The sequence below is a fragment of the Synchiropus splendidus genome, chromosome 10 (genome assembly GCF_027744825.2).
Source record: "Synchiropus splendidus isolate RoL2022-P1 chromosome 10, RoL_Sspl_1.0, whole genome shotgun sequence".
Lineage (NCBI taxonomy): Eukaryota > Metazoa > Chordata > Actinopteri > Syngnathiformes > Callionymidae > Synchiropus > Synchiropus splendidus.
In genome coordinates, this window is record NC_071343.1 from 17,628,495 (window position 1) to 17,652,217 (window position 23,723).

The 23,723-nt window shown below is 40.7% G+C and overlaps 1 protein-coding gene across 3 annotated transcripts in view; it reads left to right on the forward strand.

The window, feature by feature from the left end:
* The window catches only part of LOC128765587 (contactin-associated protein-like 5), a 179,673-nt gene that overhangs the window by 18,366 nt on the left and 137,584 nt on the right, over window positions 1–23,723 (forward strand). For all 3 annotated transcript variants that reach the window (XM_053876360.1, XM_053876358.1, XM_053876359.1), the window contains exon 2: window positions 21,115–21,225. In XM_053876360.1, the coding sequence (XP_053732335.1) occupies window positions 21,115–21,225 (111 nt within the window). The remainder of the gene's footprint in view (window positions 1–21,114; window positions 21,226–23,723) is intronic.

A 23,723-nucleotide genomic window follows, 5' to 3' on the forward strand; every position in this document is an offset into this window, starting at 1 on the left:
AATATTTCAAGATATTTTTGCTTCGGATTTCGAACGAAAACCAGAACTCGAATGCCCCCAAAAAAAGCCGGAAAAAAACATGACGTGGGCGGACCGATCAGCGGACCCACGACGCGCTTTGTTATTGTGTATAACACAGCCTCTGTATGCAGACGTGTTCCGCTACATTTACTGACTGTTTTATCTTCATATTGAGGTGTAAAACCTTTCCTGTCTCCGCACCGGACCGTGGTAGAGTGTCACAGGGGAGGTGCTCGCTCTCCACACCTCCGAGGCTGGAGCGCTCACTCCAGGGTTTGATGTCCTGTTGTGGGCTGGAGCTGGGACAGGGATGAGGCGAGTCTGGGACAGAGCGTTACTTGGTTTATGACTTTGTCACAGCCAAACTGCACAGAAGCGCACATTCAGAGCTGGACACGCACCGGGCACCTCTTCACTTCTGGAGAGACCTCACTCACTCAGCAACCCCTCCCACATGCAGCGGCCACACACATAGAGGAACAGCGCACCTGCAGCAGACACTCTACATTCACTCCTACAAAAGACTATTTTAAGGCTTGGAACGCATTGTTTCTTTTTCCACTCACTGTAATGGGAAAAAACGATTCCGATTTCAAACAAATCACTTCTCGAACAGCGTCTGGAACGGATTGTGGTCGAGAACCGAGGTACCACTGTATTTTGTATTTATATTTTTCTAAAAGAAATGAGAATTAACAAGATTTTAACAATTCTCAAATACATTTTCGATACTGCTTTGCTATTATTTTTTATCTATAACCATATCTAAAAAAATAAACAGAAACTAGTCAACTAGCATCAGACAGTAGATGTGGGTATTTTTTAAAGCGTCAAATCAGGTTGTATGCTACTATAAAGAAAACTTTTTATCTTCTTCTGGTTTCCTCCACAAATGACAAGGTAACCTGCAAAACCGTCATGTCGAGATCAAAAAGCTCAGAGTGGATGTACTGTAGCATCAGTGAAACAAGGTTGTGTCGTGCTTGATTCCTGAGATTACATCAGAAGTCAAACCTCCAGGTCTAAACAGAAACATGTATCGACCTTGAGAAGCCTGAATGATTCAACAGCTGACAGAGAGCTCCAGTTCTAGTTGTGCAAATTTAAATATCATAAATGTATCTGCTCTTCATGCTTAAAATGTCTTATTTGATGTTTAAAATATATGATGTGTGTGGCATCATTAAAAACGAAAACATCTGTTCTGACAGTCAACTCTAACTAACTAACATTTTTAGTTTATTTTAGCTGGAGGGTGTCCCGGCGTCACAGATCAAACACGGAACACTCTTTCATCATTATACCATTCATAAAGTGCATCACCTTTGCAAACAAAACAAAGCCACACTGTTGAACGCGTTGAACATATTGTCACGATTCCAGAGATTCAGACTCTTTTTTTCTTATTAGGAACCGATTCTCGGTGGCAGGTCCATGTGTGATTACACAAACACACGTTGACATACGTTTTTTGACGTCAACAATGTTTTGTCATCAGTGTTATCCATATCACGTTGACTAATTCTTGCAACCCTTATCTCATGTATCATGTACATAAATTAAAATATAGGGTTAAAGTTGGGTCATTTTTCAAGCGCCACCCATGACATAGATTATTACTACTGGAATGTTTTGTGTTTTGCTCTTCATTTTTTTGCTGTATAAATGGCCTACTTTACAGAGTGTGAAACTCAAAGAAAAAAAAAAACATTTCCATTTACCAGTGAAGTGATTTTTCTCCACTGGAGATGAATGAAAGGGCACTTGTTCAGGCATGTGATTTTCGTGATTTAATTGAGTACTTACCAGTGGCATGATTCCTGCAGCTCTGCAGACATTTGATATCCTGAGACATTTATAGGTTTGATTTCATCTCAGTCAAATCAGTTGTTGGGTCTGATTTCCTCCTCTGAAGTCTTTGGCTGTAAGGAAGAAAAGCTTCATCACGATGCTGACTCATTCTATCCTGTGCAGTATTTGTATTGTGTTTTGTTTTTTCTCTAAAATGATTGTCTTCACTCACTGACATGTTCAGGTAAATCTATATTTATTGATGGATTTGTTTCTTGAGCTGCATAGCTACTGAGTAGTTTAAACATCTATTGATGAAACAGTGGAGGAAATTAAACAAAAACATTACAAAAAGTGGAATAGAAGTTGAAATTCTGCTTGAAAGTGAAAGGGTTTTTTGTGTATTATTGCAAATATTTACTGTATTTAACTATGCAAATGATGCACCCTGTTTGTGTAGTGAGTGACAGTCTCTCTAGTCTTAAAAACGTAAGTGCTCTTTACTGATGGTATGGTGAGGCATCGTGAAACCATACAATCATCTTCAGTTAACCAGGGTTCATGGTTTCTAACCACGAGGCCGTTGTGTGGTCCGCTTCATGAAATAGTGTCTGTTCTATCTCCCTCCCACCAGCCATTTCAATGACATCTCAAATAGTTTTGAACCGCCAAACTCTGAACTTGGAAAATAAGGACAATGTTTCATGAAGCTTCGGTGGACCATTGCGAGTCACTGCAAACACCCAGAGGTAAAACTACATTTCTGTCTGGGTGACCACTTTCCATTCATACATTCGCTGCTGACGAAGTACACTTCTGTTCTGAACATGTTTTTAAAGATTTTAAATGTGTAAGTACCCGACTACACCATTCTACAAAGTCATTACACTTAGCACTACCACGGTTCTGCTGAAACGAAAGCACTTGGTGAAGGATGAGGTCGTGATTCCTGTGTTGATCAATGTCGACCGCGGGTTTACACTTTGACTGCAGACAATTTAAATGGTTGAAATTTTACCTTGGTTAGAAACACCAACTATGTTCATGTGATTTATCAGACCATGCTCTGTTCCTCAATTGCTTTCTGGTCCAATACAACTGGCCACATCATTGCCTGTGCAACTGGCCTTGTCGGCTGACAATTTACAGAGTGCTGTGCGTGTTGGGAAAGCTGCTGAAAACAAGTCAGACGCTGCACCACGTTTACTCTTATCTGTACATTATTTCAGCTGTCAAGAATAAGACAGCAACTGATCCATCTCTGGTGTCTGTGGCCCAGACTCAACAAACCCCAAACCTGAAAGGGAGCAAACACCTGTAAACCTACAGTAAAATAACCATTGCCAGTGTCAGTCATTTTGTCTCCTGGTTTGTTGCCACTTTCATTTAAACGAGGGGTGAAACTGAACCATTTTCCATTTCATCATCAAAATACTTCTTTGGCATGTTCAAAGTTTGTTTGTCATTATTTATCGTACCACCTCCCTGTACAATCAAGTTCTTGGCACTATTATGCAGTTGGAGAGAAATTCCGAAGCACAAACTTTAATCCTTCAAATCCATGCCGAGGCCTGTCGGAGTGATCCGGCACCAAAATAACTCATTATAATGTGATAACGACTTAATATATGAATCCTTCCATGCTTGTCACTGTTACTTGTAGTCGGCTTGAGAGGATTAGACACATCCGCGAACAAGTGTCTGTATAATTAAAGTGGCTGCAGTTATCTGCGGTGCTGCTGAAGTCAAGCCACAAAAAAACAGTCAAGCTCCAGAAGCGTGTCCTGTCACACCAAAATGTTTGTTGTGTTTCCATGTTTTTTTTTTCTTCTTTGTGTTTAATCTCCTGCTGTAGAATAAACTTTTGCTCGTGGTTCACTTGCACCGTTATCACAGAGCAAAAAGCAATGCATGAAATTGAAATGGAAACTCCGAACAAAACTTTGCTTTTAGACGCTTGCGAGCACTCAGATTGTGCGGCGTGCTTAGCGCATTCAACAATGATAAATTATTGATTGACTCATTAATAATTTAGGGTTGATTGTGCGAGTCACAGTTCATGCTGAGCGTGGCGGTGACAGAACGCAGCAGCTGCAGTTATCAGCGAATGCATAATAAGTGTTGCATTAAAAGGACGAAAATAACACATCTGTAAGGCAGCAGGCAGAATTTCTTTGCTCGATTCACTGCAGAAATTCACATCTTGACTGAAGTTTAGACATTCAAAGCAACACTGCATCACATTTTTATGCCTGCTCTGAGCTTGTTGCGGTTTGTAATTGTCTCTTTGTCAACCGTTGAAATGCAGATCGTTGAAAAAAATCCCCTTGGGTCAGCGTTATGCGTTTGTTTGTTTGCAAGCAGTGAGACAGCAGGCCTAAGAGCTATAGCACTGGTGTGTCAGGGAAGCTTGCCCTGACCTGTACTTTCATGCATGAACCTAACACAGTCCCACTGGAAAACTGACAACTGCTTTAAGCTCGTACGTTATATGATAGTACTCACAAATCTGCCTCAAAACATGTTTGGTCTATGTCCATTTGTCCATCAAAATAAATAAATAAACCTCAATTTCTGGTTCGTATTGTTGTCCACGGGCACTTGTGAAGCTCCATCCAGAGGGATGGGGTTGCAACAACTTCTATTGTTGCGGGTGCTTGTGTGGCATTTTCCTTCGCCCAATTGCTGACACAATACAAGTCTCCTTGGATAAAAACGTTTTGCTGAATAACATGTACCAGAACGCTCACTTTCATTGTGCTCATGTTTAAACGCTTCACAACATTTCTCACTGTCAATTGTGAAGGATGATACACATTCTATTGCCTTGTCATGTTCATACCACAACTCTCATTGCCGTGAAAAACAACCAGACTAAATAAATAAAAGGAATATAATATGTTTTTTTTTCTCAATGAAATGGCTGTAATGTTGAGTGTCCTGTGTAATCTCTGCATATGTGGACAAAAGAGGTTAAGGAGTACGTGTTGCATTCTTGCTTTATGTTGAACAATACATTTCTGTTTAACTACCACTGCAGATGTACTAAAAATATATATATTTCCTGCTGACAAAAGCTATGGATTTGGAGTCACCAGCACGTCGTCCAAAGAAACGGACACCACTCTTTGTGCAGCTGCGTCAGTGGGAAAGACGACAAACAGAAAACCAGTGTAGTGAACGCTATTCAACTCAGAAGGTCGGACCTGTGGTGAAGGGCACACGCTTCTGTTGGATAGTGATCATTTATGTAAAGGAAGCAATGTAAACAAGCACTGACGCCCACTGACTGTAGAATGAATAAACACAAAAATCATTCCATCATTTCCAATACAATATGCTGCTTCTATTAGAATGGCTAGTTGCTGTACTCTTGTGACTTGAACAATTCAGTTGATATGTGCATGTCTCCACAATGAATTCACTTGGTGGCTGGTGGTGATCCGTTCCTGCTTCAGACAGTCAAACAGAACTTTTCGTTTCCCTGCTATGTTGAGCCAAAAATGGCATCAACAGAATTATATCCAAAGCGAGTAGGGATGTTGGTGGAGGATGACAAAAAAAAAACATCTCCATTTATCCAGAAAACAGCAGAATAAAACCAATAAGTAAGCTATTTTGGGGGCTTTTAAAAAATCCATCTCTAATGCAGCAGATTCCAGCTTAATCCTCTCCTCTCTCTGACTGTGCCGGACTTTTCAACAATTGGGCACAGTCCGGGCATAAACTCCGAGCCGTGACTCATAAGTAGATGGCAATCGATGTCCTGATGAGAGCGACACAAGAGGGATCGTAAAACGACTTGCGGGTAATCGTGAAGTCTGTCGATTTAAGTGCTGCTATAATGATCTGGAAAGTTTTTACAGCACAGCATCAGGATACAGACAAGACCTGAGGTGCTCGGCCAAGAAGACCGTACTGATTACTAAACTACATTGAAATCATGCACGATAAAATCTGCTGGTTTCAGTATTTGTTGCTAAAATACATGTCATTACGTTTCTACTATGTGTTGCAAACAACCATTATGGCCGTCCACATGTACTTATGACCACGGCTGGCAGGTGCTTATTTTTCTGTCATTCAATGTCTGGCACCGCAGCACGTAGCAGCCCAGCATTACATACAACAGTTACGGCAGCACAGTATCCCAGCATCTCACTCTCACACAGTGATCTACCACTACAGTAGCACCTATAACCCTTGCGTCGGCTATTTGGAATGGCATTCGACTTACGTCATTCTCACTTACGACCGGTTGGTCGGAACCAATCCCGGTCGTAAGTCAGATGTTACTTGTACGTATGGCTGTGACCTTCAACCAAACTTTTTTTTTTTTTTTTTGGCAGTATTTCAACACAAAATGGTTCTTCAGGATTTTGGAGACACTTTGCAGCAGTGCATAGATCTTACACACTGCTGCCTCCTCACTCACTATAATAAGTTTGTTGTGTCTGGCTCATCCCTCTTGTTGTGCAGCGTTGACACCTCTCTTTTGTTGGTGCGAACGCATACTCAGTGGGGGACGATTGTTCTGATCGAACTAAAGAGTGGTTGAAATAGGGGGTTTAAATCTGAGACTATAAACTGTGTGGTCCAGTTCCTGAGACAGTCTCATGGTACATCTGTTAGAATCGGCTACATTGTGTTGCTGTTTGAGATATACATCAGCGCAGCGATGCAGGGCATTTTTAAACAAATGTAAAATGGCGACTATAGAATCGGGGTAAGATGAATTGAGTTGCAAGTAATTGGCTCTTTACTAAGTCTTGTACTCTGAATGTAGACATCAAAGAAGAATTTAAAGCGCTGCATAAATGGTTTCTATGGGCGGTTTCAAATTAAAATGCTGTTTTGCTAATTAAGAGAATAACACGCTTTCATATTTCTGCTTCGTAATGATATTGTCCGCGGCATCTTTCGCCAATTAACACATCGCTTCTCTCTCAGCGCATTGTTTCCATGAGACTGTTTAATTGCATTGCTCCTCAAATTCCTGCAATTCATCAAAAAACACAAATCCATGGGAGACTTTGGTGAATAATTTATGTTCGGTAGATGAGATGTGCGTTGTCGCTAAAGCTGTCGATAGCTCAGTCAAGGATCCGGGAGCCTTCCTGTAAGCGCTCCGTGCTCCCTCTAGGTTGGGATTCTTGTCGTGTTCAGAGAAATGAAGTGCTACAGGAGCGTGTTTCCCAATCACATGTATCGATGTGTGCTTCCTTGAATCCAGCCAGTGTTTGGGACTAATTGTCAACTGATACCTCAGATCCAGTCGTGGCGGGCCAAGCAGAGGTCATGGAGCCTCCCAGCCTGTTAGCCAGAGTAAGAAATCATACGAGACTTTATCAATACAACGCAGAGGTCTGAGGCCACTCTGCTACCTGATACTATCACGGTAGCCTTTGATATTATTGATGCTGCGGTCGGACTCAACTGCAGCCTCCAACACACTGGTTTTATCTCTGATAAAGGTTGTATGGATCGCAGGTTTCGCATCGCCCCACGGTGTTCTCATAATAGGCACATAACAATGTCAATTACCGACGATGGTTGGAAGGAAAGGCGGAGGGTTTTGTATGTTTATGAGTGGCCAATAACCTTGTGTTTCTTATCTTTTAATAATCGGCTCTGGGCCGTTCGGCGGTGCTGTAATTACTAGGTAGTTGATGACTGTGGAGATAAATGGCTAACCTCAGGTTGCGGTCAAGAAAATCAGACTCATTCAGCCTCGTTGTGCAGCGATCTGAAGGCATGAATTGATTCAATTACAGTCAGAACTGTTCATTACAAGGAAGCTACGACAGGCAACACCAGACAGCAACACTGCCAATGTGTTTAGAAACATGTTTGCATTTCATGCGTACCATGCGGGTTATGCACCAAGGTTATTGGGAACCAAGCACAAGAGTAAGGCTCATTATACACTGCCTGGCCAAAAAAAAAAAGTCACCACCTGGATCCTGGATCTGGGGTTGCTGCAGTTGCTCAGGTCTAGCTCCAGCAACATTACGTGCTCAAAGAGCTCGGCTGACTACCTGAATATACTGGTTATTCCATCGATGGATTTTTCCTTCCCTGATGGCACGGTCATATTCCAAGATGACAATGCCAGGTTTCATCGGGCTCAAATTGTGAAAGACTGGTTCAGGGAGCATGAGACATCATTTCCACACATGGAGTGGCCACCACAGAGTCCAGACCTTCACCCCATTGAGAATCTTTGGGATGTGCTGGAGAAGGCTTTACGCAGTGGTCAGACTCTACCATCATCAATGCAAGGTCTTGGTGAGGAATTAATGCAACACTGGATGGAAATAAATCTTGTGACATTGCAGAAGCTTCTCGAAACAATGCCACAGCAAATGCTAAAGCCGGTCGAACGAAATATTAGAGTGTATGACCCTTTTTTTTTTTTGGTGGCGACTTTTTTTTTGGCCAGGCAGTGTATATCTGCGTGAAACCGTCAACTGAAACCAAAGATTTAAGAGCAGAGAGCGCCATTTAATGAGCTTTTAAAATGCCTCACTAGTCCACCATCAGCAATGACCGCTTTGTATTGTTTTGAGGACTGTGACCTGGCATTGCGTGATGTTGTATTTTCGATGTCATTTTTATGCGTGGTTTAACAACGAAAATGCTAAAAATCCCAATGAGAAACCGAATATTGTAACGTCATCAAGAGCCTTAGACACATGGAAATCAGATATATTCACTACCAACAACTGCCACAAATGGTTGCGCATGCCACCTACTCCGTGTGTGTTATCTAGCTAGATGTGATCAACTGGGCACGTGCTTAGCATACATCTCCACTGGCACATCAACCACTTTTGTGAACCATTTTTTGAGCGAAACAGCCATCATGCAAACTTATATGTTTCATATATTTTTGTGTATATGTTTTAAAATACAAATATTGAACTTATAATTGTGATGCAAAACGACTGTGTGAGTGTGTTCGGTTCCACTGTTGGAATAAAAGAATACACAATAGAGCCCCTTAAAGTCAGTCAGATGCCTGGACTTTAATAAACACACTAAGCTTTGAGTAAAATGCTTCTGTAAACAGATGTCGAATGACTGCACCCGTTTTGTAAAACAAGTGGCCAGCAATTTGCATCATCATCATTGAACTATTCAATTTTCGGCAAGTCTGTCACTTCATATCTTGTGGTATCATTCCCGCCATATCCTTTTATTGACTGCACTTAGCATTATTTTGAACTGATGTATTGTATTGCATCAAACGATAAGAGCATTAAAGTGTGCTGAACCGTGTTTGAAAATGCATTTACATTATCTCTGATGTTGCTGCCGATCATCAGGCTATTTTGATCCCGCCTTTAGCGCATTTGAGCTCTACAGTACAAACATGCAACGATGTTCAGTGGAAGCTACAGAACACTCATATGAAGAAAACATGTTTCCGCTTCCAAACCCACGATACATGCTTCCTCTTGTTAGGGAGTCGTGACCTAAGAGCACTAATAGAAGTATAGTAAACAGTGAGTTAAGGCTTGAATGCTTCTGAAGGCATTTCTTTTGCTTTCAATTGGACTGTGACCAAAAAAAAAAAAAAAAGATGGGACAGCTTTATCTGGTAGTTAATTTTTTATTGCCCACTCTCCTTGACTCTAACGTGGAGGACTCTGGGTTTAATTTTAAGACTCACTGAAACTGTGACTTTAGGGAATGTTGCACGTGCATGCAGAGGCTGAAGACATCATGACGATAATGCTGTGTAAAACCTGAACACAGCCCATAAAATGAATTGTTAATGTCACCATGTGAGAAGCTACTACTTGTGTACTTTTTTTCTTTCCTTTTTCTTTTGTTATATACTTCCTTCCTTCCACTTGAACCATCCAAGGCAGTTTTTTTTTTTTTTTTTTTTTTTTTTGGAGGCTTAAGATTTGCAGCAAGTGCTGAGGCTTCAGGTGCAGTGCTACCAGTGACCTTTACTTCCACCTTCAAAAAGCAAGCATGGAAACCTTAAACGGCCACAAGAGTTGATTTCAGCAATTGTCTGTTGCCCTACAGGACTAATCCCTCGAGCCTGATCTCTACTGGGATTAACACCATTAAACCACAGAACATGCCCCTCAGAGTGGGAGACCACTGATGTGCAGTCCCAGATTTGGTAGAGCCGCCTTTGACATTCGATGTGTATGGATGCACAACTACTTCAAATGGTGACAACAGAACTGCGTTTGTAGTGCAAATATCTCGAATGAAATTAATCTAAATTTCCTGTCAAAATCTAACTTATACTCGTGAATTCTGCAAGTTAAGCTCAACCCATCTTGAGGAGATTTATTGTGTGGGGGATCAGATCTTAGTCAATGACCATCGTACTCAGTCGTGGTTGAGTGTAAGGGCGGGACAGATAGGTGAGGTTTTTACCAGTAGGGATGGGCGATAACTTATTGTACACAATACACCGCCAAACACAATCACCACAATGACAATTCTGCATATCACCATAAATTCTATAAACACGCGGCACTCGCTGGATCACTGGACCTGCATACGTGAACATGACGAGACCGTGACTATGCGCCACGCTCTCCAGCTCTGCAGCGTTTGATAGCCGACACCGGCGTGTGACAGTTGTGGAGAGTGGGGTGGACTTGGGTTCACGATCGTAGTTTGAAACGTATTTTTAATACAGGGAAACTTTGATAATGACATTGGCCGACGACGTGTTTATTTTGTTAGATAGGGTGGACCTCATAGATTCTCTGACGCGGTTGTCTGCCTTGGTTCATATCAACACATGAAGGTCTCCGGCTCCACTGGTGCCTCGGACAAACACCTTGGTGAAAATAGTTGGATAGATGGACATCCGCTCTGGTATTGGCAGCGGTGGCGGCGTCCTCTTCTGCGACCCCATTCGGGTTCACTGATCTCACACTGACACACTCTGACAAACAGCGCTAATGTTACGATCTGGCATCAGTTAGGGATCATCAGCAAATTCTAAAGTGGCCAAAAGGAGAGAGAATTGTGAAAGGGTTTTACATCACACAAGATAAAAAACGGTTTGTCTTACAGTTTGTATAATAGTTTCAAGAATAGAATTTGAGTAAATGACCATTTATTCACATTATTTCTAATATTTCATCAATAGCATCTTGGAAATGTGTCCAGACGTGTCCATAGTTCAAGTCAACTGTTCAGAGACATGAGATATACCAGACAGACAGCTCAATTTAACCCCTAAATAAAGCTGGCAGAGCAGTCTGTCAGACACCAGCGGGTTCTACCAGAGACGTGAAACATTCAACAGTTTCAAGAGAGACTGTCATGTCCAACACATCGAATAGAATGAAAATGTATTTATCGTGATAGTTGTCGAAATGACAACATTTATCGCGAAAAACTTTTTTTTGTCCATGTCGCCCATCACTACTTACCAGTGATGGGCTGGTGAAGCTTCATGAAACTGTGCTGTCATTTTTCACCACCATCTGGCCCCTGAGAACTAAGACACTGTTTCGTGAAGCCTCACCAGCCCATCACTAGTTCCTACCCCTAGTCTAGTCATTTGGATATCTTGGAAAGGATCCTCAAAGGATTTTTGGCTCTGCCTCCGTGCTGGAGAGAACACTGTGGTGGAACTGCTACTTCTCAGTGTCTCCACCTGCTTATGGCGATTTATTTTATGAACATCTCCTCGGAAAGACACTTCTGGCATGTCCTATTACTTTGATGTGCAAAACTCAAGGCATGTCTCTTCCTTACCATCCCCTGATGACCTTAGTATCGTTTCAGTGGAGAGGAAAGCCATGGTCTCTTTGCCTCAGCTGCTGCCCCTGCAACCTGGTCTTGGTTAAGCATACAAAAACAGTTAAAGTAGTTGAAAAAAAATAAAATAAAATAAACGTGGAAGTCTGTTGGTCGACTAACCTGCAGCCATGATGGAAGAATATATTTGTAAAGGGCCAGTTTTATTGGAGAAAATAAATGAATATATCTGACATCCCTGAGATGGGCATGTGAATGGACCATCAGTGTCGCTATTGTTATTTTTTTCTGTTATGATCAGTTTATATATAGATATGGATTTGTTGCTGTAATGTGCCTGTCTTGTGTGACATGATATTGAGTGATGCTAAGTGCTTTTTAGTTGGGCGTAAATCCATGTATCTGCAGACCAAAGGCTCTCTGCTTACCTCACGTACTTGTGGACTGAGAGTGTGAGAACATCTTTAGTATCGGTTGCGGTGTGTTGGATAGCTGCTTTATATTCTGTAGTCATCCAAGACATCTCCCTTTGCCTCCAAGTGTTCTCATAATCGTAGATATTAGTCATTTGTGGCTCCAGTCAAGTAAAACAGCCAGTGTTTCAACGAATTACATTTTTTTTTAAATGTGCCTCTGATACTTTGAGTAATTTTAGACTCTGCCTTGAGCTATGTAAATTTGACATCTTCATACATAACAATTAGTTTTTGAAAATGGAAAAAGTTGATGGATTTTGTGTTTGTTTGAGAAGGAGAAAAAAAATGCACACACTCCCATGAGAGGGGGATAGGCGGAATAAAATAATCCTAATGTGTGGAAGAAAAACACAAGTTTTCATATTTATTTGATTTATGAAAGTGAGCTAAAATAATACAATTTAAAGAACATAGCAGAACAGAGTTTTGTGCCTGTGTACCAGGCACACACAATAATCTCAATCCTAAAATAATCTCCTTTGTATATTTTCACAGTGACACTGGGCTGTATTAACAATGGCCCGTTGATCCAGGGTTGCTGCTCGAGTGTAAGTCAGCAAAATAATGAACACAAAGAATATTATTGGACCTTAAAACTGAGTCTGAAACACACATGACACCATGCAGAGGCTTTAAAATTGCCACGATACAGTCAACAGTGAAGACTGTTGCAATCATCCCTTCTAGAAGAGATAAAAGTGCGAACAAATGTCTCTGCGTTTCGCTCAATAGAGAAATGCCTGTGACTCGGCATGCGCTCTGCATGAAGCGTTCCTCTGATGGATAAAAGCCGTTTCGGTTATGTGTATGCTGCACCGCTCAAAGCCAAATCAGAGCTGAATATTATTCCAAGAATTCTCACTTGTTTGCTGAGGTTGAATGGCGGTGATTTGAGCTTCTCTCTCAAAGCTACTGAGCCGATGATTAAAACCTTGGTTTTGTCCAGGCTAAACTGAAGAATTATCTGCTCTTCATATTTTAAAATATGAGACAGTTAAAAATAGTGATGTGCTGGTGAAGCTTCATGAGACCCTGCCCACCAGATGGCACTCTCTGGAATTAAATACATGGTTTTCAATAACCATTTCAATGAAACCTTGCAATATTTTTAAACTCCAAAAACAAGGGCACTGTTTCATGAAGCCTCACCAGCCCATGGCTGGTTAAAAATAAGACTACAGAAGTCATGAAGATATTTGTCACTATATTTCCTGTAAACTTAGTTTACTATTCTATGGTTCTGTGGTTAGGATGAGGCTTCGTGAAACAGTGCGCTCACTTTCAGAGCCATCAAGTCGGCTTTGAAAATGTGGACATTTAGCAACTATTTCAGTGAAACCTTGCATCATTTGCCCCAAGTGATTTGGCATCAAGAGTGCCACTTACTGAGCTCTGAAAATGAGGGCACTGTTTCATGATGCCTCATCGACCATGGCTATCCTTGAGCACATGGTGATTCTGTTTAAGTTCATAAAGCCATATCGGACTATCGATTCACTTGTCTCAAATATATTCTTTTGGAAGCTATGAATGGGCTTTGACCCACCGAGGGTTGCCTTGGAGAAGTGTGGGATATGAGTCCTTCAGGAACAAATACTATATTTGCTTGTCATGCCATTTTGGAAGACGCCACTTCTCAGATGGTTTGAGGGTTGCTGGGCATGCATTTTTAACATTGCGAGCCAAAACAATGACCACAATATGAAGCTACATGGGGAGAAAACTACACTTTTTTTCTGTACCTCTTGATGTATTTGCTATAGTGAAATTCAAGTTGAGATGAAGTCATGTGTAAGCAGTGTGTATTGTGTGTTACCAGTGGAAAAACAGTCCACTGAAGTATGTGATTGCAAACCAAATTTAGATGAAGAAAAGACTTATTAAATCTTCATGATGAAGAACTGAAAAACAACGAAAGAGTCTTTGCAGGAATGTGGGACAGAAAAAAAACGACGAACCTGAGATTAATGTGAAACATTTAAAGTATAATTTAAGCTACTTTATCATGTATATTTCATGTGAGAGTCTATCTTCGACTTCGCGGCTCGAGCTTCTGCCCTGAAGTGCCACAGAAACAAACAACCACTCTGGCTGAAAAGCAATTAATGTGCAAGAACACAAGCGCAGATAACATAAAAGTTATTCAAATGATTCATTTACATATAATTCATCGCTGAATATTTTCAAAAGGCTGCGCCTTCATTAAAATAATAATCTCTAATGATTAAAAATATCGCTTAAATAAATGTGGCGTCTTTTGTATTATTTAAATCTGCGCTGTTCTCACACACTAAAACTGGTGTTTGAATAGTTAAAATACAGTTCAAGAAGTTGGGCTGCGATATTGCTGATCTTTCATTTGCGACAGAATTCAATGACGCACAGATCTGCAGCTTGGCTTGAAGCGGTGTGTATTCATTTCACTCCGGCTGCGCTGCTGTAACATTAAACACCCGAGCGTTATCCACTTGCTGAAGATGATGAGGCCAAGATGAGAAACCTACTACCTGATCCCTATTGCCGCTTCTATTTTTAGGAAATCTCTCTGGCGATTTGTCAAACCCAAGTGTTTGCGCATGTCCTGCGATTCGATTAAATAGAAGGATTTATCAAGACTGGTGTGTGTTTTCGTGGGATTTGGCTTTTATTTTTATTCCGCTTAAGAAGGCGCGCTTCGCCAAACGCACGAGCAAGGCTTTCTGTGTCTGTCTTTTCCGCTTTACTTAATTTTATTACACGATCTATGAAGTGAAAGTAAAAAGAGGAGTGTGTTGTGGCAGAGATTACAGTTTTTGCTTTGTTCCAAAGGCTGCGAGGCTGAGTCTAATTCGGTTCAGCATGATGTCATTTCTTTTTTTTCTTTGTTCCCTGAAAAATCCAAACGACACTCAGAATAATGATGTAATTTGGAAATGAAACACTTGTAACACCAACTAATGTGAGTGTACATCTTGTCTACAGCATTCATATTCATTCAAATCGAGCAAAACCAACCGCATTCTAAGGCCAAATAATTGGGTTCTGTCAATGCAATGTTTACAGCATTCATGTGAAGACTGAAGCAAAGTCACAGCTAAACAGCAGTTGGTTATTTGACGGGTTGCTATGGAGATCTGACATGAGGGTTCACTGTGTGAAAAATAAAATACAGTGCGTCACAATGATCGACAAATAGTCAAATAAGATAACCGAATTAAACTGACCTTCTGAATTCCACTTTAACTCAGTCGCCGCAGTGTACGCAGGCCAGCGATTCCTGTCTTTAATGCACATACTATTAAAAGATTTGATACTTCTGAGGACGGGATGGAAGATCGCTAAATCCATCCACAAAGTTGCAATTTAAATGTGATGTGGAAGACCTCATTTTTAACTCCATTATGACAATAATACGTCACAAAAACACTTCTTTTTCTGTTGCAATTCAATTCCAATTTGTTCAATTCATCTGCCTATTTGGTCAGACATGTATATATATAAAAAAAAACAGTGAAGGATGTTTGACATATTGTTAGGAGAAAATATGAGTATACCATTATGATATTATAGTGATTAAGGTACTATCTGGAGATAAAGAGTCTGGGCAGATTAAACGGTGGATTATTTGAACTAATCTGGATTAAGTGGTTAACCCTTGGAGAAGACACTAATAAATCAGTCACAAAATATGGGAATTCACTCTTAATCTGGATTTATGGAGCATGGACTTCAGTGTTATGGTGTCTGAAATACCTTGGGATGGCACGATAATGCCAATATTTGTATGATGGACTGGGTCAATGCAAGCTTATGCATAATAGTGTTTTGAAACTCTATTTCATTTTAAGAGCTGTCCTTTTTGTTGACCTCAATATTTGCTTTTTGTGTATATATATATATATATATATACATATACATTACAGGATATTTAAAATACATACTTTTTCCAATTTAAATATAAATTGTGGCACTTGTGATGTAACTTATCCTTGTCATGATTTGACCACACAGTCGTCTCAATTGTCTGAAAGTGCATGTGGGTTAATTTAGATGCAAGGTTTATGCGGATGAGCGCATCAAGAGTCAACATCAGAGGATTTTTCATTTATCCCTGCAGGCCAAGGAGCAGATTTGCAGATAAATCAAGCTTCATCCATAAGTCTCCCTGAGTCTCCGTGACTGACAAGCAGCCATTTGGCAGAACACCACATCTGCGGAGCTGTAAACAACAAGAGCATCACTCAACTTCCTGTGCATTTACAGTCCCAGTCTGAGATTTATGGCTCCCCAGTAAATATGAGAGTGTATGTAAAACAAAACCGTGGGATGTTTGTTTCCTGGGGTCTGCTGTGGAAGGGGAGGCAGCATAATCATCCAGTCTTGAAGGAGCGACTGACAGCCTCTGCTCTGAATCCTGACATTTACACAACAGGGGGAGACTCCGATCCGATCCCTGTTTACTTGGATTCATTAGCGGTCGCTGTTTGAAGTTTTGCACGGAGGATGAAATTATTGTCTGTGTCCACGTTTGGTTGTACGTGTTAAAGTGTAGCTCAGAGATTGTGGCAAAAGATGAGAGGCGTGTTTGGAGTGACACAAGCTCATGAACCCACAATGCTGGACCACTAACTACCCCAAAATAATATTGGGGGATGAAAATGTACATCATGTTCATATATGATGTACATTTTTATATATATATATTTATTTTTTAAACAACTGAATTCTATGTATACAGTGGCGTCACAGTGTGCTCAATTGCGCATGATTTTGAAACATTTTTCACAAAAAAAGAGCTATTTCTACATATGCAAAATGTCGCTTAGTCAAAACTCAGCAGTAACTATATCAGGCTCCATATTTGCATCTGGCATATGTATGAATACCATGATGATGTCCGTCGCATTTTTGTAACTTTGGCACCCAATTGGTTTATCAAAATACTTTGACTTAGCAAACAGTTGTTCCTCGGAGTGTAATAAAGTACAAAGCGTAGCTGCACTTCCTGATGGCTAGAATAAAGTCCAACACGCTGGAAGACACAAATATTGTGATGTATCAGGAGGTTACTCTTCATAGTGGTAAATATATTGCTCATCTTCCGAAAACACAAGGCTGTTTTTTTTTTTCCTTTGGAAAGCATTTCATGTAAAATAAAGCAATTTTTTTTTAAGAACTGAATTCTATGTATATAGTGGCGTAACAGTGTGCTCAATAGCGCTTGATTTTGGAACATTTTTTCACAAAAAAGAGCTATTGCTACGTGTGCAAAATGTCGCTTAGTCAAATAGTGGGAGGTAAATGTATTCATTTTCAGCTCCCAGAAAACACTATGTTACACACACCAACACACTAAATTGCAAATTCATTGCAACAAAATTACAATCTTCTGACCGACGCTCATGCGTCCTGTCCTGATAAAGTGCTTTTAATATTTTTACATCAACAGATTTGGACGTATTGTGTTTAGTAAAGAAGCTTGCTTGTGGCTATAGTGGCATTTTGTGTCCGACAAGGTAATAAGCCTATTGCGCTGCATGCTATTGCTTAATAATATACAGTGATCTTTGGAGATGTTACTGGTGAATTCTACTGGAGGACGTGCTCGACCCCATCTGGCAACTGCGTTCGTAGGACGTGAACCGCAAGCAAATGCAACTGGGATTTTATTATTATATATATAGCTTTTCTTTTTTTTCATTTTGTCTTTAGTATATGAATACGCCAACCTCTATTATATCTTTTGTTATACTGTACCAAGCACTGTCTTAAGCTCTTTCAGTAGTGGTTCACTTCCCCATCTATTCACGTATTTTTGTAACTTTTGACACCCAATTGGCTTTTTACAAACTTGACTTAGCAAACAGTTGTTCCTTGGGCAATGGCGGAGTGTGATAAAATACAAAGCGTAGCTGCACTTCCTGAAGGCTAGAATAAAGTCCAAGACGCTGGAAGACACAAACATTGTCTTGTATCAGGAGGTTTCTCTTCATAGCGGTGAACATATTGCTGATCTTGCGAAAACTCGAGGCTGTTTTTTTCTTTTTCTTTGGAAAGCATCTTATGTAAAATAAAGCAAAGTAGTCTTTCGTGGGACTTTAAGAACTCTCCACTTTTCTTCATCAACTTTAGCTCAGTACACTCTTGAACTGCAGGGATCTTGTAGGGAGGGATGGAAGTATGAGGAGAAATAAGAAGAGTCAGATTTATTCATTTGGGATCAAAAGTGGGATTTGGGATACTTTGACAGATTAAGAACCCCATGCTTGCATAATAACCCCAGTTGTGCGACGTTGGCATGCCAGTGCTCTCATTTCCCTGATGAACATCTGCAACCACAGTACGGCTCAGCTAACAATTTGAGTCTCGGACAAGACAGCGTGATCCACTTTCGTCACACTTGAAATCGGGATTAGGAAAATCTCTTGGCAAGTGATCTGAGAGCAATCGAAGCAGGTCAGCTGTAATTCAGTGGGAAGGCGGAGGCGAGTCGGCAGCACATGCTGTCAGCGCTGTTGTGCTGTTTGTTGGCCAGACGGATGGCCAATTACCACTCCAGATGTGCTTGGAATGCGTCTGTACTTGAAGAAGAATAAGTCTTTTCACATCCTTGAGCAAAAGTCATCTAACACTTAGAGGAGTGAACTGCTCGGTGATGGAGGCGAATAATTGTAATCAGGCTGCTGCCAGTTTTCATTATATTCTCACATTCAGGCCTGAATGCAGCAGCAGCCAGCGAAGCTAAATAGCTCACTGGCTGCTGCTGCTGCTGCTGCTGCTGGAAATACCGGGCATTTTTTGGCAGAGATGGCGGATCAGAGGGAGATTGGCAGGTTTAGATGGTTGGACTCTAAATCTCCCGCTGCCTGTTGCATGGCTCCATGTAATGTCATGTCTGAGGCGCCGGATTAAACACACACACGTCCACACATAAAGAACTGTTTCTTTCTCACGGAAAAGGGTCACCGCTCGGGTTAATCAACTGTGTGAAGTGTCTGAGTGTTGGGTAAGAGTGGAACCTGTGCTTTTTGACCCGATTCAGGTTTTAAAAGTGACAGGTCAATACTGTTTAATCCGGGCTTCCGAACTTAAACAGTACAATTAAAGGCTAAGCGGACTTCTCTGGTGGTTCATGGAAGCAAATTCGTTGCACATTAATAACAGTGTGACCGACAAGAATTAGTGGTCGGGTGAGAGTTGTGCGTCTTTGAGGGCAGATCAAGTTGTTTGCAGTTGTATCCATATCGCTGCCTGTTCATTGCTCTTTGAATTTGTAAAATAGGGCTGTGATTGTTCTCTCGCAGAACATCTCTATTCCAGGTACACACACGTCCGCCATACTGACTCTTCAGCTAGAATCCCTCATTTTCGATTATCATCAACGATTATTTTTGAGGCCTTTTGGCCTCACTTAAAGGGCACAAGTTTCCGATTTTAAACATGATTGGAATGAGGATGCATCTAGTTTGTTTTTGTCATGAGATTTTAAGTCATGTCTTTCGGATTTCTAGTGATGGGCTTGCGAGGCTTCATGAAACAGTGTCCTCATTTTCAAAGCTAAAAAAGTGGAACTCAGTTAAATAATGTATGGTTTCATTGAAATTGTTGCTTGAAGACAAATGCTTTACAGCAAAGAGTGCCATCTAGTGGGCTCTGAAAATAAAGACAGTGTTTCATGATGCCTCAACTGCCTATCACTGCAAAATTAGTGCTAGCGAAAGCCGAAAAACATGAAATTCCGACGGCAATCCCTCCATTTTGGCTACATGAAGCAATTTATAGTCTATCGAGAAGGACTTCACCTTCCAAGGACTTAACTCAAAGCATGGAAAGTAGTGCCTTTTTATAACCCAAATCAATTTCTTGTCCAGTTATTTCGTCAAAATTGCATTGAAAGTTATTCATTTTTCTAAAGACATATAATGAGATGACAATCACGCAATGTTTAGTGGAGGTAAAACACGGACACACATTCACATACACATTATGCAAAATTGACATATTCTCACTCCTAACGTGTAAAGCAATGACTGTTTTCAAGTGGACTGTGCATCCGCGACACATTAGGGTTTCCAGTTAAACTCGGGTCGCACTCCACGGCATATCCTGTCACAGGGGCACCATGTCATGTAAAAAGAAAAGTGTGTATATTTGTATCGACACCTTTGAATCGCCTACATGTCAACAAGCATCACGGAAGGTTCAGTTCGGCGTCGCAAAGCTCTTTGTTTATATGAAATTGTGAGATTAGCATAGCATAGCCAAGAGCTTTTTCCTTGACGTCCGTTGTTGCAGCCATGTTGTACGCACAATGAATGTCGTGGCTGGCATCTGCTGAATGCAATCCTGCGGTGTACCATCTTAGTAATTACAATGTTGACGACATTTATGATACTTAATATCTGGAGATCTGGTTGACAAATTTAATAAAGTGGGTCCCTCACTTAGATGGAAGGACCAAGACATTAGATTCAGATTCATTGCATCATATATACATAAAACCTGATCATTTGACTTTGTAATGAATTGCAATGTCGGCCTGAAATATCTCTAAAAGCAAGGGCAACATGACGTTTTCAGATCTTGGATATGGCTAATCCAATGGTGCCACATGGTTCTACCGATGAGATGATGACTTGTCATGCTGATGAAGTCGTATTAAAGCGTATGAATCATTGCTTGTCACACTTGACATGACATGACCAACAGAAAATTACAATTTTTCACTCCGTGGCTTTCAATTAACAGATGTTATTCCTTCAAATTGGACTGTGCTACTTTTCAGGATTTCTTATTTGTAGCAACCTGGAGATTCAATATGTCAGTGCACGGTGAACATCTTTAAAAATAATGAGTTATTGATCGTCGTGCTTTGGTTTACACGGACGCGAATTATTCCTATCTCACTGTAATTACACGTATAACAAGAACTCTGACGCAGCATTTTCTTAAATTCTCTGCCTTAATTGCTGAGTACATGAGTGAATATCTGGTGTAAAAATCTATACTTCTGTATTCAGATACATCCTGTGAGTTGTTCTGAAATGCATGAGCGGGCTTCTGATCCGTGTTTCCTCTTGTTTGTTTTCTCCAACAGACAATTGCAACAGTCCTCTGGCGTCCCCGTTACCCCAGTCGTCCTTTCAGAGTTCCACTCAGTCCTCCGTCGGCTCGGCCGCTCACTATGCCAGGCTCAACAAACGAGACGGTGAGTGTCGCAGAAAGCGCCACAGCTTGGACGCTCCTGATCCAGACCACTCGATGGCAGTGACCAGCTGCTACCAGCGCTGTTGTTTTTTTCAGTCACTTCAGATGATTAAAGATGGAAATGGATTCTCAAGGGGAGTCGCACTCGTTGCCATGGAGTGACCTTGTACCTGTCTCCTGTCATTTTGTCTCTCTCTTTTACATTTCCCTTCTCTTGCAAACCATGGAGCATTTGCATTTTCCTGACAAGTGATGTGTTGTTGGCATGTACTTGGATGGAACAAAGTTGAGCCCTGCAACCTGTCACCGGGGCCATACAAGAAGACACTATTCAATTTCATACTGACATGAATCTGTCTGTCTTTCTATTTGTCCATCCATCCATCCATTTTTTTCACTTCTCACGAGTGGAAACCACTATTATGAAGTGTCTAAAAAACAGGTTTTCTGCTCAGTAATTCATCAGGAGGTGACTTCAATCAAGAGGCGAGGTGTTTTGTAAACATCCTCAGCCGCTCGCTTTTATTTTAGCTCGAAGGAGAGCGAGCGAAAAAAAGAAGCTCATTTGGAAAGTCCTTGCTATACTCACTGTCATTTATCTTGTCATTAATGACATGACTTGTGAATGGAAATGGCAAATTCTTAGTTGCTCATTATTTAAAAGATATACAAATTATCGGTTGGTGAGTTTCCTCTGCTCAACTCTTTCCGATGGGGCCACATTATATACAGGGACCGTTGTTAGGGGCCGTTAAAAAGACCGGTGAAGCGAAGAAGAGAAGGCCAAGTATATAAAAACATAACCCAGATTTCAAAATGTTTGATCACAGGTTGTAAAATGGGTTGTTGCTTAACTTTATTTCTGCTTTATTTAAAGGTTTTCATTGTAAATTAATAAAGATCTGAATATTACCTCTTGAGCGTACAAACACCAGGACGAAATATTTATGAGTGAAGGGTGAAAATATAAAAATAGGATTTAGATTTAGACAAAATGATCAAATAAACTACTGGTCATATCATTCGAGAAATGGTACAGAAAATAAAGCAAATGAAAGTGAGAGGAAGAGTAGGAATTAAGATCTGTTATATAGTTTCAAGCTGACTTCATGAGGGCCACACAAATACAGGCAAAGGGATGCATGTGGCCCTTAGGCTGTACTTTGCCTGGGTCTGTTGTTGCATTAGGTGGTAACTTGCGCTCTAATGCACTGCAAAACCTCAGTCAAAAATCGTGATGGGCTGGTTAGGCTTCAGTTCAGCAAGGTATGGGAGACCGCTTGCTCTTTTGAGGACTAGTGGAACTGTAAACGTAAATGGGAATTTTAAAAACAGCTAACTATAAAATCACTGACCCTGTCTTTAAAAGACATAACATCAGCTTTTCTCTGCAGTCACATCAGTGTCTTCAGCCCTACATTTATGTTTGTTACGGGAGACATGTAAAATAAGGCCAAGTCAGAAAGTTGGTGCAGAATTATGACCGGTCCATAGTATCGTATAGGGAGTGGCAGCATCTAATTTAGTCCATTATAGACATCAGTTAGATATTAATTTGATCTAACATAATGGAGCACATGCACGCACAAACTTCAAACGTTTCCTTTTGTCACTTAATTTGGATGAAGGAGATACTATTTTCTTCTATTTGATTTCCATTGAAACAGGGATTCTTGCCATGCCTGGTGAGGTGGCAGGTGAAATATGCATGTATTAAACACTTGAAAAGATTTGAAAGCTGAAGAAATTGTTAACATAGGACTTGGCAAATATGCAAAATGTACTGCAGAATGAAAACAGCCATAAATTGACAGAGAACTCTGCTGCTCTTTGATCCAAATTCTACTCTTTTTTTTTTTTTCTTTTCATGGAATTTTGGGCTGTATCGGGTGCTGACAGGAATGGTGCACACAATTTGATTTAACAAAGCAAAAGAAAGTCATGCCATATTAGAGGCTTCTGTATCCTGACTGTAATCCTTCAAATAGCACCTGTTGATGGCTGGTTGTGCCTTTACTCCCCATCTGCAAAAACAAAATTCCCCTGGGCTGTGTCAGTTCCACTCACGGTTTGGACCGTTAATTCGGTTGAAACAGTCCACCAGAAGTGAAAGTGCACTGAATACTGCATGTAACAATGGAGAACAATATGTGTTGTAAATGATGTTTACCATGATCATGCGCACTGTGATGCGCCAAAAACAAGCACCCTGTTTACTGCTTTGTATGAAAATACAATCGCTATGATGGTAACAGTTTCCAGAGGAGCAGGGAATGAAACTCACTAGTCAAACTCAAAGTAATGAGAAAAAAAGAACCTTTTTGTTTACCTTTATGTTGTCCGGTGATTGCTTTTGTGTCTCTTGTTTGATTCCTCCTCTACATGTGAGGTTCTTTCTCTTGAGATGCTTCATAAACAGGCTGCACGTTCTCAATTTCATGAAGCCTTGACACATTTCAATGGCTACAACCATTCAGTGTATTAACTTGACTGAATCTG